A 17,500-nucleotide genomic window follows, 5' to 3' on the forward strand; every position below is an offset into this window, starting at 1 on the left:
CTGCTAGTAATAATCGGAGGCTGTGATACATGTAAACGGGAATATAAGTTCTATCAACAACTCATGTCAACCCCATAATCACAATATTGCCATATTCTGAATGAAGGCCAATAGTCAGAATGTTAATGTTATGTAAACATAGTCGATGTTTGTCGGATTCCGCATAGCCAAAGTCAAGGTGCGTCAGAACGTCCAATAAAACCCGCGGCTTGAGTTAGTGCGTCAGCAAACAGATGCCTCCACTAACTCATGTTCAAGCTCCCACTGTGAGTGTGGCTGTGGGCCTTGTGATGGTTTGCGTTTGTTTTACGACACCACTGGTCATCTGGCATGGGCAATACCAAGACAGGTGTAAAATAGAGGAGGCTTCAAAAGCAATAAATCGACAAACAGAAGAGTAGAGCCATGATGGGTGCTGTTTCACACACACACACACACACACACACATACACACACACACACACACACACCACACACACACACACACACACACACACACACACATACACACACACAGAGAGAGAGAGAGAGAGAGAGAGAGAGAGAAAGATGCAACTGGTATAGGGGAGTAGGAGCCTTTATTATGTGTGTGGGGGGGGGGGGGAACTAGAAATTCTTCCACTGCGGGAAATGGCGACTAAAGCCTCATATGAATAATGCTGGCAGGTCATATACAATAGTCATATTTCAAACAAGATCCAGTGTGCCAGACATCTGGCTGATAATGTTATGGTATGGTCTGTATATGGTGTGTGTATGTTTGAGTGTGTGTGTGTGTGCCTGCGTGCGTGCGTGCGTGCGTGCGTGCGTGTGTGTGTGTTTGCATGTGCGTGCTTGTTTGTGTGCGTGCGTATGTGCATGCATGTGCTTAAGTAGTTCATCCTGAATACTCATTAATGACTGAAGATCCGTCTGGTAAGTATCAAGGCCACATGTGAATTTGTGCTCTGTACGAGCTATCAGTATCAGACACTGATGCATTATACCTCTGTGTCTATGTCTGCAACTGAACATTATCTATACATTGATACATTATTTCTTTGAACTTGCCTTAGCAGTAATCTGAAAAATGAATCAAAATGAATTGAACGCTTTCGCTAAAATCTTATATAATAAATTCAGTCTTTGTCTTAATATGGGTAATGCAAAATATGCCTGCACGATATTCTGCCCCACTACCTGTCAACATTTACATCAACATTATAATCTCATCTCTCCACATCTTATCATACACGACACAAAGCTCTTTCCCCCCTGATTTGCGCCATGTATAAAAAGTCAGATCAAACCGAGTGTCTCGTTGTTGTTAACCTGGCGGCGGAGGGCTGTCTCCACTAACAGAACAGTGCAGGTGGGATGTGTGTGTGTGTGTGTGTGTGTGTGTGTGTGTGTGTGTGTGTGTGTGTGTGTGTGTGTGTGAGAAAGGAACCCAAGCCGTCACAGGACGTGGAGCAGGGAGCCCATGAAGGTGCTGAATCGGCTGCCGGAGTCCACCCTGGTCTTCTCGCTGTCGGAGAGGCGCAGGAACACCTGGTCCCCTTTGGCCAGCTGCAGAAGGGCGCTTCCGTGGGCCGAGTCGGTGGCGAGCATGTCCACAGCGACCGCTGTCGCCACCACCTGGAGAGAGAGAGGAACTGCACGTTTTGCTATACGCCCCCTTACAAGCCATCTGAAATCAGTTATGAAACAAACCCACACATCCAATCATATCCCATATTAATTATGGTCTAAAAGGGGACAGATGGATCATGTACAGCCAGACAAGTCACCAAATGGCTTGTTGTGTTATGTGCTGCCAATGAATCCCACATTTTTCAAACACCAAACCACCCCATTTATTGTCAAAGCCAATTATTTTAATGATGACATTGATGATGACAAATCATACCCTAGTACCCTTGACAATCATTCTGTAATTTGTAATATGGGATAATCATACAGTGTCCTTATCAAGGCAGTGGCTTAAACAGCACCAACTAATTAGATTCAAGATTATGTTCAAGTTTGCTACATTCAACCGATTGATTGGCTGTTGAGTTTAATGCAATGTAACCACATGCTATAAGGGATCTAGATGTGGGGCCATACTGTATATGATCTCGAACCTCGACAGAACAACACAAACTCTCTGATGCTCATCTGCACTATCGGTTCCTGATTGCTCTCGTTGCAGTAACAGTGGAGGAATTTCCCTTTTTGTCCATTTCCGACATACTGGGATACATACTGTATGTGTTGCATAACAAGGTGTACCTAATTCAGCTAAAACCACCAAAACAAGGCTCATGCTCCTACCTGCAAAAGCGGGTAACACTTTATAATAACTACACACAATTCATCATCTATTAAGCATTTGTTAACTATTAGTTAATGGTTTGTTCATCATTAGTAATTTATTTTTCATGCACAATTTATCATCACTTAAGCATTTATTCACAAAGTTATGATTGGTTTGTTCATAGTGAATAAGACTATTTCTAAAATATGTAGAAATTGTTGCTAATACTTCATATAACATGCTATAACATTTTGTTAATGAAATACTATTCATTATTAACAGTTGTTACATACGCACTAATGATTAGTAAGGATGTGAATACATGTTTTATAAACCACTTCCTAATACTATAATTCATGATTAACTCAGGAGTTACAAGTGGCTAGTTAATGATTTTTGTGAGCTCATCTAAAGGACTTTTTATGCCTTGCTACTGCAAATGCTTTGCAAATAAGTTGTAAATACTACATTCACATTCATTCATTAAGCTGACAATTTTATCCAGAGCGACATGCACATGTCAATTAAATTAAACACAACCGCAGAAGGTGGGATTCGAACCCCCAACTGAGCAGGTGACATAATGATGACGATGCTCCTTAACCACTACACTACCTCTCCTACTATTCTGAACATAGATGGGATCTACTTTTACTTGTTTTCAGAGGACTACTTTCCTGTTATGCGTATGACTACATTTGATGTAGCACTAAGCAGCGCATTGATACAAGTTAGAGACTTAAAGAATACAAGTAAATAATTGACTGACATACTGAAGTTAAGTTAATCAAGTAAAATCATTGTCACTTTACTCTGGTGTTTATGGATTGTTTGTTGTGAAGTGAAGAACATAACATCCGCTCAGTTAAAAACACAAATAACTATTTATAGCCACAACAGCCATGGGCAGGGGTAGTGTAGTGGATAAGGCATTGGGCTAGCATGCTGCAAGTCTAAGAATCAGGGGTCCAATCCCGGGGTGCCACCATTGTGGCCTTGCTCTTTAATTTCATTGATAGTGTAAGTCTTTTTGGATGAAAGTGTCTGCTAAATGTATAAATGCAACTGTAACCTTTATAACTCATTTGTAAATATGTAGCAAGGCATATACAGTCCTCACTTTAGATGAGCTCACAAAAATAGTTAACTAACCACTTGTAACTCCTGAGTTAATCATGAACTACAATATGAGAATTAACATAGGAGTAATACTTAACAAATGATTATCAAAGCATTTACTAATAGTTTGTAACTGGTTCATAATAGGGAGATGATTTCATTTATAAATGGTTGTTTCATTATTTATAAGGTATAAACCATGTGTTTACACACATTTGTTTGATTTACTATGAACAAACCATTCATAACTTTGTGAACTAATGCTTTACTGATGATTAATTATGCATGAACAATAAATTACTAATGATGAACAAACCATTAACTAATAAGTAACAAATGCTTAATAAATGATGAATTGTGTGTAGTTATTATAAAGTGTTACCCCTTTTTTTCCGCAGTAAGTGGATTTCTGGAAGTCTCCAAGCTCACCTTGTCACCCGACACCAGCTCCACCTGAAGGCGCTGCCAGCCCTTGAGGATGTTGAAGCTGAATTGGTAGACGCCGGCCTGGGGGCTGGTGAACTTCCCCGTCGCCGCGTCGTAGGCCCCGCCGACATTCATCACCACGTCGGTGAACTTCAGCACGTCGTCCCTGCTGAACTCCTGCGTCAGCGCCGCGTAAAAGGCCACCGCTCCAGGTGGCCCCCGGGGGCCTACCTTTCCTGGGGGCCCGGCGGGGCCCGCTGGGCCTCCAGCACCAGAACCTCCAGAGGAGAGGGGGATGACGATCCCGTTGGCGCCCAGGCTGTGAGAGCCTCCCCCGGGCTGGTACGGGTCGCAGACCAGCCGGCAGGTTCCCGGGTAGGTCTGCGCGCTGAGTCCAGCGAAGCAGGCGTACGCCAGGGTGAGGACGCCCAGGGCGAGTGTTGTGCCGTGTGCGGCCATGTTAGCTCAGTGCCCGCTAATGTCAGTCAAAAGCCACAGCTATGGAGGGAGTGCTGTGTCCATCTGTGTGTTTAGTTGTCTTCACAGTCAGTGACCTCTGTACCTGGAATTTACGTGTACAGAGGGGGAGGTGTGTGTGTGTGTGTGTGTGTGTGTGTGTGTGTGTGTGTGTGTGTGTGTGTGTGTGTGTGTGTGTGTGAATGTGTGTGTGTGTGTGTGTGTGTGTGTGTGTGTGTGTGTGTGTGTGTGTGTGTGTGTGTGTGTGTGTGTGTGAATGAGTGTGTGTGTGTGTGTGTGTGTGTGTGTGTGTGTGTGTGAGTGTGAGTGTGAGTGTGAGTGTGAGTGTGAGTGTGTGTGTGTGTGTGTGTGTGTGTGTGAGTGGGGGGTCAATATCTATTTTCCGCTGCTGTAATTTCCGGTAAGTTGGAAATACAGGTTGACTAGGTTTGATCTGTTTGTTTACCATTACATTTGGTGATATCTAAGAACGTTCTAAGAATGCTCCTAAGCAGATCTTAGCACTTAAGAGCTTCTTGACGAATCTGGGAAACACGACCAAGATCAGTGAGATATAATTATATATAACATATTATAGTTACCTACTTTTGTTAATTTAATTTAGCCTGGGTGATCCTAGACAAATCTGTGAGCATTCGAATGAGCTCTGCAGATCTGTCTAGCTACCCTCTTACTCAAAGCCATTTTCACTTGAGAAAATCACTAAAGAAACCAGAAGTGAAATTAAATTTGATTTGATGTACCTATTTCACAGCTGGAAATCCCCATATTATGCCGCTTGGAAACTGAAAGCGAATTGACGGTGCCCAGATCAATTCTCAGTTGAGAATCAGTTCTGTGTCAGTCAGGCTAAACTGATTAGTTATGGCTTGCCATTTAAGATATAAAATTAATAGCTACAAATGTAATAATATTAAATACATAGCATAAATAGTAGTGCAATTTGGCCTAGGGACACTTTGCTAATTTCCAAGGGACATACTTAGTGAAATGAGACAAAATAACTATACGTGTGTTGTACATTGCGCATAGACCGTTGAGGCCTGTGCGCAATTTGCGATGACGTGCACCGTAGGCATCAGAGGTCACACTTTAGCAGTATAGCATCTGGCCACCAGAGGGTGTTCGGGGTCTACTACTTGACAGGATACACCTGCCACTGAGTTTTGTTCTTACAGTTTTTCACAATTGCTAGAACACCTTTCTCAGAACTCTTTACCTTTTTCTCAAAACTGTGAACACAAGAGTCATTTCTCAAACTACATTCTCAAAACCCTTCAATCTTGTTGCAAAACTGAACAATCACCTCAAAACACTTTTAACTTTGCTCAAAACTAACTAATGGTCTCAAATCATTGAACACATCAGGCAAAATTACACTCCTGCAGAGCAATGATAAGACAATACACCAAACAATGGAAGACACAGTTTTCAGGGCAGGGTTTATGGCTCCTGGAGGAATTGTATTCATTCTAAGTTGAAAAATAAAATATCACAATGAAAATAAAGAATAAGGACTTATATCACTCTCTACTCATATCCTCTAGCCTATATGAAGATATAAATCAATAGTTTTGTAAGTGAACAGAAAGACAGGCCGATACTGTACTGAATATGATTTGTACTGTGATGCCACAGACTCTGATAGTTCTCTAAGTATGCAATACTGTAATATTGTATTGTGCCTAAATTTAGACTTACTTGGACATACTGATAACTCAGCTCTTTCACTCTCTCAGAGTTGAGCTCAAAGGGTAGTACTGTAAGTGTGTAACAGTGGATGTTCAGTGATTACTGTACTGTATGATAATGGACATTTACGCTATTTCTCTTCTGTAGTCTGAATCTTTGGATTATTGACGCCACAGAGAAACCACTGATGTTGGGTTGGACCATGAAGTCCTGCTTCTCTCATTGGCATTCCATGAACCAGAACATGGTCAATGATTGTTGCCCAAATATCATAATTTACAGTATTGCAACTATTGGGACTCTCTGTCTTTCTCTTCATCCTCTTCCTCTTACCTGCACCCTCCTCTTCCTTGTACCCCACTTCTACTGTAACACACACTTGTTGTCCCCTGCGTCTCTGTCAACTCTGAACTGATTTATATTGGTTGTCACATCATTAGACAGAAGTGTTATCAATTTTGAGTGGTAGTGTTCAAATGGAGACAACTGTGCACTAATTGTGTTCAACTTCTGCGTTGTTTGGTTATCAATATAATTAAGAAGTGCATCAGAATGCACAATGTGTTCACAGTTTTGCAAAAAGGGTTAATGAGTTTGGTAAAATGGGTGAAAGTGGGTGAAAGTAGTCTATGGTTTTGCCAAAAAAGGGAATAATTCAATAAATGTGTTCAGGCATTTGAGAATTTGATTCAGAGAATGGGGTTTAGTGTTTGAGCAACTGTGAAAAACTGTAATAACACAAGGTGCAACAAGGGTTTTTTTCTTTCGTGTTATGAGAACATTACATTAACCATCACCATGTGAATGCAACGGGTTTTGTCTGATGGCACTGTTGCTGTTGGCTTAAAGAATCTCGAGGCCTCAAAGTCTGATGTCACCGCTGCGCGCACCGGGGCAGATCCAGCGGCAGTTTGAGTTCGAGCCATGACGTCGACTCCGTAAAGCGCTCCTCTGGCAGACAACGGAATCTCACCGCCTGTGAGTGTGGCTGTGGGCCTTGTGATGGTTTGCGTTTGTTTTACGACACCACTGGTCATCCGGCGTGGGCAATACCAAGACAGATGTAAAATAGAGGCTTCAAAAGCAATAAATCGACAAACAGAGGAGTAGAGCCATGATGGGTGCTGTTTCACACACACACACACACACACACACACACACACACACACACACACACACACACACACACAGAGAGAGAGAGAGAGAGAGAGAGAGAGAAAGAGATGCAACAGATAGGCCTATAGGGGAGTAGGAGCCTTTATTATGTGGGGGAAAAAAACTAGAAATTCTTCCACTGCGGGAAATGGCGGCTGCCTCATATGAATAATGCTGGCAGGTCATATACAATAGTCATATTTCAAACAAGATCCAGTGTGCCAAACATCTGGCTGATAATGTTATGGTATGGTCTGTATATTGTGTGTGTGTGTGTGTGTGTGTGTGTGTGTGTGTGTGTGTGTGTGTGTGTGTGTGTGTGTGTGTGTGTGTGTGTGTGTGCGTGCGTGCGTGCGTGCGTGCGTGCGTGCGTGCGTGCGTGTGTGTATGTGTGCATGCATGTGCTTAAAAGTAGTTCATCCTGAATACTCATTAATGACTGAAGATCCGTCTGGTAAGTATCAAGGCCACATGTGAATTTGTGCTCTGTACGAGCTATCAGTATCAGACACTGATGCATTATACTCTGTGTCTATGTCTGCAACTGAACATTATCTATACATTGATACATCATTTCTTTGAACTTGCCTTAGCAGTAATCTGAAAAATGAATCAAAATGAAATCAACGCTTTCGCTAAAATCTTATATAATAAATTCAGTCTTTGTCTTAATATGGGTAATGCAAAATATGCCTGCAGGATATTCTGCCCCACTACCTGTCAACATTTACATCAACATTATAATCTCATCTCTCCACATCTTATCATACACGACACAAAGCTCTTTCCCCCCCTGATTTGCGCCATGTATAAAAAGTCAGATCAAACCGAGTGTCTCGTTGTTGTTAATCTGGTGGAGGGCTGTCTCCACTAACAGAACAGTGCAGGTGGGATGTGTGTGTGTGTGTGTGTGTGTGTGTGTGTGTGTGTGTGTGTGTGTGTGAAAGGAACCCAAGCCGTCACAGGGCGTGAAGCAAGGAGCCCATGAAGGTGCTGAATCGGCTGTCGGAGTCCACCATGGTCTTGTCGCTGCCGGAGAGGCGCAGGAACACCTGGTCCCCTCTGGCCAGCTGCAGAAGGGCGCTTCCGTGGGCCGAGTCGGTGGCGAGCATGTCCACAGCGACCGCTGTCGCCACCACCTGGAGAGAGAGAGGAACTGCACGTTTTGCTATACGCCCCCTTACAAGCCATCTGAAATCATTTATGAAACAAACCCACACATCCAATCATATCCCATATTAATTATGGCCTAAAAGGGGACAGATGGATCATGTACAGTCAGACAAGTCACCAAATGGCTTGTTGTGTTATGTGCTGCCAATGAATCCCACATTTTTCAAACACCAAACCACCCCATTTATTGTCAAAGCCAATTATTATGATGACAAATTATACCCTACCCTTAACAATCATTCTGTAATTTGCAATGTGAGATAATCATACAGTGTCCTTATCAAGGCAGTGTCTTAAACAGCAGCAACTAATTAGATTCAAGATTATATTCAAGTTTGCTACATTCAACCGATTGATTGGCTGTTGAGTTTAATGCAATGCAACCACATGCTAAAGGATCTAGATGTGGGGCCATACTGTATATGATCTCGAACCTCGACAGAACAACACAAACTCTCTGATGCTCATCTGCACTATCTGTTCCTGATTGCTCTCGTTGCAGTAACAGTGGAGGAATGTCCCTTTTTGTCCATTTCCGACATACTGGGATACATACTGTATGTGTTGCATAACAAGGTGTACCTAATTCAGCTAAAACCACCAAAACAAGGCTCATGCTCCTACCTGCAAAAGCGATATTAGCGCAATACCAGGCATTCCAGCGCACATACAAAAGAGACAAATGGCCATCATTTTAACATGTTGTTCCTGAAACTGGTTCCTTAACTCTTGATACTGCCTCTTTGGGCAAAGCACAGCCTGACTCCATAATGTAGAGCACAGCTTAGGGCTTTTGTAATGAGCAAACACATCGTTTGAACTGTGAGTAACGCCAAGTGAACAGTTCGCAACTCTCTGGTTGAAATAGGAACAGTTTCTCTGTCCACATAGAATTGAGTCCACTATTGCACCACATGATTCCAATCTATTTGTAAAAACTGTATGGACCCTGTATGGTCAATAACTTGACTGCTTATACTAGGGTGACCAGATTGTGTCCTCTTTTTGGTTTGTGAAAAAGGGGACACAAGAGAAAACACTGTCTCAAAAGGCTATGTTGTATTCATTTGTGAACGACAGAGAGAAACAAGATCCAAATTCGCTGTCAACACGTTTGAGGCGCTAGAAGAACAACATCCTGGACAATGTTTAGGTCTCAAAAAAGGTCATTTCCTGAAAAAAGAGGATATCTTGTCACCTTAACTTATACAGAGCCCTGGCAATGTAAGTAGGACACAAAGATACAGAGAGTCAGGAGGGGTGTTATTTGATTGGCTGTTGAGTTTGAATATCCGCAGCCTTTCACAAAAACTGAACTGTTGACTCTTGACTGACCTTTCTTATCTAGATCCTAAACTTCCTTCACTGGTAAAATGAAAGTCAAAGAGGTAGTCACTACTCTCTGTCGATGCATTAAAAATACAGTTATTGGCTCACACTCACTGTTCCCAATTCACAACACTTTATCAAAACCTTTTTTTCCGCAGTAAGTGGATTTCTGGAAGTCTCCAAGCTCACCTTGTCACCCGACACCAGCTCCACCCGAATGCGCTGGCCGGCCTTGAGGATGTTGAAGCCGAATTGGTAGACGCCGGCCTGGGGGCTGGTGAACTTCCCCGTCGCCGCATCGTAGGCCCCGCCGACGTTCGTCACCACGTCGGTGAACTTCAGCACGGCGTCTCTGGTGAACTCCTGCGTCAGCGCCGCGTAAAAGGCCACCGTTCCGTCTCGGGCCCCCGCGCTCTGCCTGCCGGAGCCGGGCGGGCCAGGTGGCCCCCGGGGGCCTGTCTTTCCTGGGGGCCCGGCGGGGCCCGGTGGGCCCCCAGCACCAGAACCTCCAGAGGAGAGGGGGATGACGATCCCGTTGGCGCCCAGGCTGTGAGAGCCTCCCCCGTGCTGGTACGGGTCGCAGACCAGCCGGCAGGTTCCCGGGTAGGTCTGCGCGCTGAGTCCAGCGAAGCAGGCGTACGCCAGGGTGAGGACGCCCAGGGCGAGTGTTGTGCCGCGTGCGGCCATGTTAGCTCAGTGCCCGCTAATGTCAGTCAAAAGCCACAGCTATGGAGGGAGTGCTGTGTCCATCTGTGTGTTTAGTTGTCTTCACAGTCAGTGACCTCTGTACCTGGAATTTACGTGTACAGAGGGGGAGGTGTGTGTGTGTGTGTGTGTGTGTGTGTGTGTGTGTGTGTGTGTGTGTGTGTGTGTGTGTGTGTGTGTGTGAATGAGTGTGTGTGTGTGTGTGTGTGTGTGTGTGTGTGTGAGTGTGAGTGTGAGTGTGAGTGTGAGTGTGTGTGTGTGTGTGTGTGTGTGTGTGTGAGTGGGGGGTCAATATCTATTTTCCGCTGCTGTAATTTCCGGTAAGTTGGAAATACAGGTTGACTAGGTTTGATCTGTTTGTTTACCATTACATTTGGTGATATCTAAGAACGTTCTAAGAATGCTCCTAAGCAGATCTTAGCACTTAAGAGCTTCTTGACGAATCTGGGAAACACGACCAAGATCAGTGAGATATAATTATATATAATATATTATAGTTACCTACTTTTGTTAATTTAATTTAGCCTGGGTGATCCTAGACAAATCTGTGAGCATTCGAATGAGCTCTGCAGATCTGTCTAGCTACCCTCTTACTCAAAGCCATTTTCACTTGAGAAAATCACTAAAGAAACCAGAAGTGAAATTAAATTTGATTTGATGTACCTATTTCACAGCTGGAAATCCCCATATTATGCCGCTTGGAAACTGAAAGCGAATTGACGGTGCCCAGATCAATTCTCAGTTGAGAATCAGTTCTGTGTCAGTCAGGCTAAACTGATTAGTTATGGCTTGCCATTTAAGATATAAAATTAATAGCTACAAATGTAATAATATTAAATACATAGCATAAATAGTAGTGCAATTTGGCCTAGGGACACTTTGCTAATTTCCAAGGGACATACTTAGTGAAATGAGAAAAAATAACTATACAGTACGTGTGTTGTACATTGCGCCTAGACCGTTGAGGCCTGTGCGCAATTTGCGATGAACTCGCACCGTAGGCATCAGAGGTCACACTTTAGCAGTATAGCATCTGGCCACCAGAGGGTGTTCGGGGTCTACTACTTGACAGGATACACCTGCCACTGAGTTTTGTTCTTAATAACACAAGGTGCAACAAGGTTTTTTTTCTTTCGTGTTATGAGAACATTACATTAACCATCACCATGTGAATGCAACGGGTTTTGTCTGATGGCACTGTTGCTGTTGGCTTAAAGAACCTCGAGGCCTCGAAGTCTGATGTCACCGCTGCGCGCACCGGGGCAGATCCAGCGGCAGTTTGAGTTCGAGCCATGACGTCGACTCCGTAAAGCGCTCCTCTGGCAGACAGCGGAATCTCACCGCGTTGGCGCATTCACTCGGGAACAGGTGGACAACTGCAGAGGCAACGATGAAAGGTAGGCCCCGTCCGCACGCAGTCCTCATGAATTCACCTGCTTACCTTCGGTCCTTAGACTCGCGCTTGTCATAGCCAAAGCCATGCCCATGTTGAAAAGAGGTTGGATATGGATTTGGGAATTTTAGTGCATGCGACATTAATTAATTAGCGCGCCACACACGTCTCCATTAAACAGACTGTGATTATGAGGAAGGGTCATGGTTAGAGTAGCCTATTAGGCTATAACCTTCTACGTTCAGTGGAGATGGAAGTGAAACAAAGTATAACTTTGTTTCAAAGATATTTTATAGCCTACGCATAAGATACCACAGAATGCTCAAACTCCAATGAGTTGGTGATTGTAGGCTAGTTGACCTTACATTGATACTATTACTATCCATCTCGTGTTTGAATGACTATACTAAGATATCTGTTGTCTGAACCGTCGTTTTTGGATTGAATAGCTTGAACAGGAAATGTAACTTCTATTAATATCTCATGGTTGTTTTATTTGGGTGAGCTTCTGAGGTTGAGCGATGGACCGTTGAAAAGGTTTTTTTTCTCTCTCTCTCTCTCTCCATCCGTACTCATTGCCCTTAGCCTGCTGTTCAGTTGTAGATCAACTTCAGTTGTTAGTTCATGACAGGCACTTGTGCGATCCTGTGCCTGCAAAACTCATGATCTTAGTCCAGTCTCATGTTGGTGGGTCACTTTTCAGATTCTCCTACTCAAACAGTGGAGCGTGACGAAGACGCATGTCCAGGAGAGGAGACTATGGGTGAGTTGATGATGCTTTATGGTTTGATGGTCAGTCTTATGACAGCAACTGTGACTACTCTCTTGCCTCTCTTTTGACACCATTGATCTCAAAGGTGAAAGGATGCCAGGGCCACTCAGATCCCCAGTAATGTCCATTGCATACTGTGATCTACTATGATTGTCATGTCATGAAATAGGATGACAGAGTGTTGGAATCTTATCTATAACCACCACAACCCCGCAGACATATTTACACATATGCACAAGAGGAATAGACTTTTCCACCTGAGGTCAGTCACTGTGTAAAAACCCTTGTGCAAATCAGTCCAGCAAATTTACTGCATTTTAAGCCTTTAAATCAATCTAATCCATTAACTGAAAATGCAAAAAAGAGATTCTCCATCAAGAAACATGAGTTAGTTGATCAACAATAAAGACATTTTTCTTGCACTTACGATGATTAGAAATGCAGCAAATCTCAAATGATCTGCTACAGCATGTTGACTCTAGTATGGCCGAAGGATTGCCTGACTAATCCACGTTTTGAATGAGCCCACCGAGGACGATCCGCAGCTGAAGAGCGGATGCTGTGTGCATTTTCTTCACACGTTATCTGTGTATTTTCTGTTTTTCGCATATCAGTAATTGTGTAGCAGAAATGACTCAACTCCATTCATGTGGTGATGTGACTTACGTCAAGAATGTTACTTTTTTTGGGTCTCAACACTTTTAGTTTAGTTCTCGTCATTGCCATTATCGAACGCGAATGTGATGACTTTGGCACTTACACGAGTGCTTGGCCTGCATGGTGGACCTTGCCATGCTGTAGGAAGGCTGTTCAGTTTTTTTGCAAAAGAGCAATCAAATATGGCTGTGAAAAAGTTGAACAGTTTTCAAAGCTTTGATAACTGAAACTTGTGGAGATTTATGGTGAAATGAATTGAACAAATGGTGTTTTTAAGACAAAGTGACTGAGGTTGGTGTTGACTGCAAACTGAAAATCAGAATGCACTGATGTCAGACGAACAACTGGTAGAAAACTGAGAGTTGGCAACACTGTCATGTGCAAAGCTTTATGCAGAGAGCCACTATTGCATTGGCACGAGATGTACTACCATCAGATCAACTCTACGATAGACTAACGAACATCTAGACCCGGCCTTCCCACGCATGTGAACTCTGAAAAATTCTGCGGCCTACCCACTAAGATATAGTATTTCCTCATACACTTAGAATATTGCTTGGCATTTATTCATTTTAGACACTTTATCCAGAGCAACATTAAATAAACATTACAAAGGCAACTCATCCCCGTTGCAGCTCTCGGGGTTAAGTGCCTTGCTCAAGGGCACAACGGTGGAAGCTGGGTATTAAGCCCACAACTTTTCAGATTTACTGTACTGTATGATGGCTCAGCTCTTTAACCTCTGCACACTATTGCCGCCCACCGTCTCAACGCTGAATTAGGCCGACGCTGGCATGTCTAGTAGGACTAACGAGAACCTTGGGGGGAATTGTCTTGACTCAGACCTGACCTGGAAAGGAGCCACGCCGAAGGTGAGGGAGGAAGAGGAGGAGGAGAGGGAGGAGGAGGAAAGGGAGGAGGAGGAAGAGGAGGAGGAGGAGCCCAGCAGGCAAACCGACCCGGAGGAGAACGACAGGGACGGCTCGGAATCGGGGGGCCCAGAGGCAGGTGTGTTGTCAATCCGCTCTTCTTAACACACACACACACACACACACACACACACATAGACAGATGCACACACACAAATACACACACATACACATGCATACACACACGCACACGCACGCACGCACACACACCAGGGATGGAAATGAAATATCTTGTCCACCTTCAGTACCACTGTGAGTTGTGTGGATTCCAAAATCTACCAGCCACTCAAACTTTTTTGAGATATGGTATGAACATTTGATATCTTGATCAAAATGAGCATGGTTATCTGTATTGTTGCAGTGTGATTGGCTTGGCATCCATGCACGGTAGCACAAAACTTAAGGTCAACAGAACCGCATTCATATGCCATAGTGTCATAAAAATGGTGTGGCCCCTTTCAGACACAATCTATTGGCCTGGGTTCTGGAGCTGTCCCACTTGGTCGAAGCTTAACTATACTGTGTAGCCTACATAATCTATTTACAGATATCTACTGTAATGTCCTGACTCCTGACTATAAGCCGCGGCTTACACATTGATTTTGCAAAATTTATGCAGGAAATTACTGTAAGCTTTATTTAACATTTACATACATTTATTTTGTGTTTGGCCTGTTATTTTTGAAAGAGTTACACCACACTCACAATAACGAAGGTGCCAGACAAACAAAAACTGAGAATCTTCAAAATAAACTGTCTGCACACTTAAGTCCATGTGCAAGGTTATAATAGGCAGCACGTTTTTAATAGGCTGCCTATTACAGTAAAAGCTTGCATTTGGCCTGAAGTGTGCAGACAGTTTATTTTGAAGATTCTCAGTGTTTGGTCTGTTATGAAGTCATGTATGGACTAATTTAAGCACAGCTCAGTTTTTAAGAAACCAAAACACATGCATGCTTAGCATTTTGTGAAAATAAATAATCAAGACTTCATCGACAAACTCTTAGCCGCGAGCTGAGATATTCCTCACAGACGAATGGGTGTGGAAGTGGGCACAGAGAATAATGATTACTTTTCTTGATACGTTTTCTTTTAACCGGTGATCACAGCAAAGGCAACTATGGCTAGTACGGTCCAAAAGCTGAGAAAAGGCTCTGTTGTGTGATATCTGTGTGATATGTAGGCTACTTCACAAGTAGATCAACAGAGAAGAATGTGTGAATTTGGATGCACTTTGTGCGCCTATTTCAGAAAGTGAAGTGCTGCAGCTCACTGGTACAGTAGTTGCTGTCAGTAACTTCAAATCACCGCCATTTACCCTTATAGGCGACCTACTGTGAGACACTTACCTATTTTTAACCATCAGGGCCTATGTACATGACTGTACATTTGTGGTGTTTCTATTTACCCGCCACAGTGGCTGGTAAGTTGACCAAATTCACCTGCCAGTGCACAAATTCACCCGCATTTGGCAGGTGATAGGTGCTACCTAATTTCCATCCCTGATACATTCACATGCACACACACACACACACACACACACACACACACACACACACACACACACATACACATTTGTTACAATTATCCATACATTTTCTTGTTCCTCTTGTACTTGTTACTTCTTGTTGTACTTGCGCAACAGAAAATTGAACAACAGATTAGCGTTTCATTGGTTTACTGTATGTTTACACGTCGAGTTCAGTGTAACAGTCTCACATTTTCCAGACCTGCTACGGGCACAATGAGGACAAAGGCTGCTCTGACTTTAGGGAAAATTCATACATTTACAGTATTTTGTATACATTCCAACCTGAATCTGTTGGTCTACTATGATTGTAACTAGAATGTGTACTGTATGCATGATGTGAGGTGTTCATGTGCATAGCTTGTTTCACTGTCAGCTGTACAGTTTAAGTTGTGCATTGGCTATAGAGTGACTTGGTCACCGCAAATTGCTGTTTTACACATACAGACGCACGTGCGCACACACACACACACACACACACACACACACACACTCTGAGGTGCAAATGTATGCAGTGACACATGTACTAATAGTTTCATTTACACTTTACTATGGAACCTAAACTCACACATGCATCCACCCACACACACACACACACACACACACACACACACAAACTGGCCCACACATGCTTCGGTTGAACTTTTTGAAACTGTGCGCAGTTTCAGACCCTGCGAAGACGGCGGGGCGGCTGGAAGCCATTTTGGTGCCTGAAGCCCCCCCCCCGTTCGTCCGTCCACGCCTGTGGGTACTGACGCAAGGCCCCTCTCTCGCCTTGGCAGGCCAGCGCAGGTGCAGCAGCAGCTACGGCTCTGCAGCAAGCAAGCGAGCGCCCGATCGTGCGCGCGGTTTGGTTCCTGCGCGCTTCGGACCCTTTTCGAATTCGTGGCAGCCAGCCATCCGAGGCGTTTTTCTGAAGTTTCCATCGCGCCTCTCTCAAGAGTGGCGTTGCTCAGCAAGAGGAGCCACTTCTCATCCTCCCAGCCGCCGCCGTGACCACACTGTGGTCGCTAAGGAGCATCGCAAGCGGCTCAGCGGGCGGTGGCAGCCGACGGGACCACAGGCAATTCGGGCTGTGGGTCAGGGGTTGAGGAGATATTCTACGTGAAGAAGAGAACGTGCGGCCAAAAGAAACCCAGTGGATGTGTGCGCTCGTGAACGTCGAAATAGTCTCAATAAATGTTAGGCTACTCGGCGAGGGCAAAAGGGGAGTGTAGAGAGTGATCTTCAAGTGGGGATCTTTCGCACAGAAGCGAAGCGAAAAGAAGCGAAAAAGCAACATTTATTAAATGACTGATGACTGACTTTTGAGACAGAAAAAAAGGTGTACAGTATGTTAGTCTTGTTGCAGCCTTTTGTGTGAGTGACCGCAGGTGTCAGATCTGCTGGCCAGTTGTGGTGGGGGGAGCGTGGGATTTGAACTTGTTTGTATTTTAGGGACCCTGTGGTGAACGTTTGGAGCATTTCTGGTCTGAAATTGGAAAGTGATCAAGATGCAAGTCAGAGCAAAGAAGATGAACAACAAAAAAAGCATTCTACGGTTTTGTCAAGGGGGTGACTATTTCAAGGGACTCGATGACCGACTACTAGGAAGCTTTAGCTTACTGGAACCCAGGCTCTGTGAATTGGTGGGGTGACTGACTGTTCACTCCTGTGGGGAGCGCATTTGCTGGCGTGGACAGAATGATGTTAGCAATAGAACTTGTTTACATGGCGAGCAGAAACGACGTGGTGCCGGGAATCATGACTAAGCGTTTTTTCTTTCTTTCTTTTTTTTTTCTTTGATGATTCAAGTGGTGTTCTCATTCTCTGCCAAGCGGCCTTGTCTAGTTTGGCCTGGCGCCAGCAGCTTTCTCTGCATCCTCCG

The 17,500-nt window shown here is 44.0% G+C and overlaps 3 protein-coding genes across 4 annotated transcripts in view; 1 reads left to right on the forward strand and 2 right to left on the reverse strand.

Annotated features, from left to right (window-relative positions):
- Positions 1–561: 561 nt before the first annotated feature.
- LOC134091363 (complement C1q-like protein 4) lies at positions 562–4,358 on the reverse strand. The gene is made up of 2 exons (XM_062544325.1): positions 3,827–4,358; positions 562–1,617 (listed from the first exon to the last, which is right to left on the reverse strand). Exons 1-2 carry the CDS (start codon positions 4,280–4,282, stop codon positions 1,438–1,440), a joined length of 636 nt encoding a protein of 211 aa, XP_062400309.1. The 5' UTR covers positions 4,283–4,358; the 3' UTR covers positions 562–1,437.
- Positions 4,359–7,235: 2,877 nt separating this feature from the next.
- LOC134091322 (complement C1q-like protein 4) lies at positions 7,236–10,419 on the reverse strand. The gene is made up of 2 exons (XM_062544323.1): positions 9,839–10,419; positions 7,236–8,286 (listed from the first exon to the last, which is right to left on the reverse strand). The coding sequence occupies exons 1-2, from the start codon at positions 10,334–10,336 to the stop codon at positions 8,107–8,109; spliced, it is 678 nt and encodes a 225-aa protein (XP_062400307.1). The 5' UTR covers positions 10,337–10,419; the 3' UTR covers positions 7,236–8,106.
- Positions 10,420–10,658: 239 nt separating this feature from the next.
- The window catches only part of LOC134090879 (DNA-binding protein Ikaros-like), a 23,222-nt gene continuing 16,380 nt past the window's right edge, over positions 10,659–17,500 (forward strand). For both annotated transcript variants that reach the window (XM_062544287.1, XM_062544289.1), the window contains exons 1-3: positions 10,659–11,751; positions 12,451–12,510; positions 14,020–14,184. In XM_062544287.1, coding sequence (XP_062400271.1) covers positions 11,745–11,751; positions 12,451–12,510; positions 14,020–14,184 — 232 coding nt within the window. In that variant the 5' untranslated portion in view covers positions 10,659–11,744. The remainder of the gene's footprint in view (positions 11,752–12,450; positions 12,511–14,019; positions 14,185–17,500) is intronic.

This window comes from Sardina pilchardus, chromosome 1 (genome assembly GCF_963854185.1).
Source record: "Sardina pilchardus chromosome 1, fSarPil1.1, whole genome shotgun sequence".
Lineage (NCBI taxonomy): Eukaryota > Metazoa > Chordata > Actinopteri > Clupeiformes > Clupeidae > Sardina > Sardina pilchardus.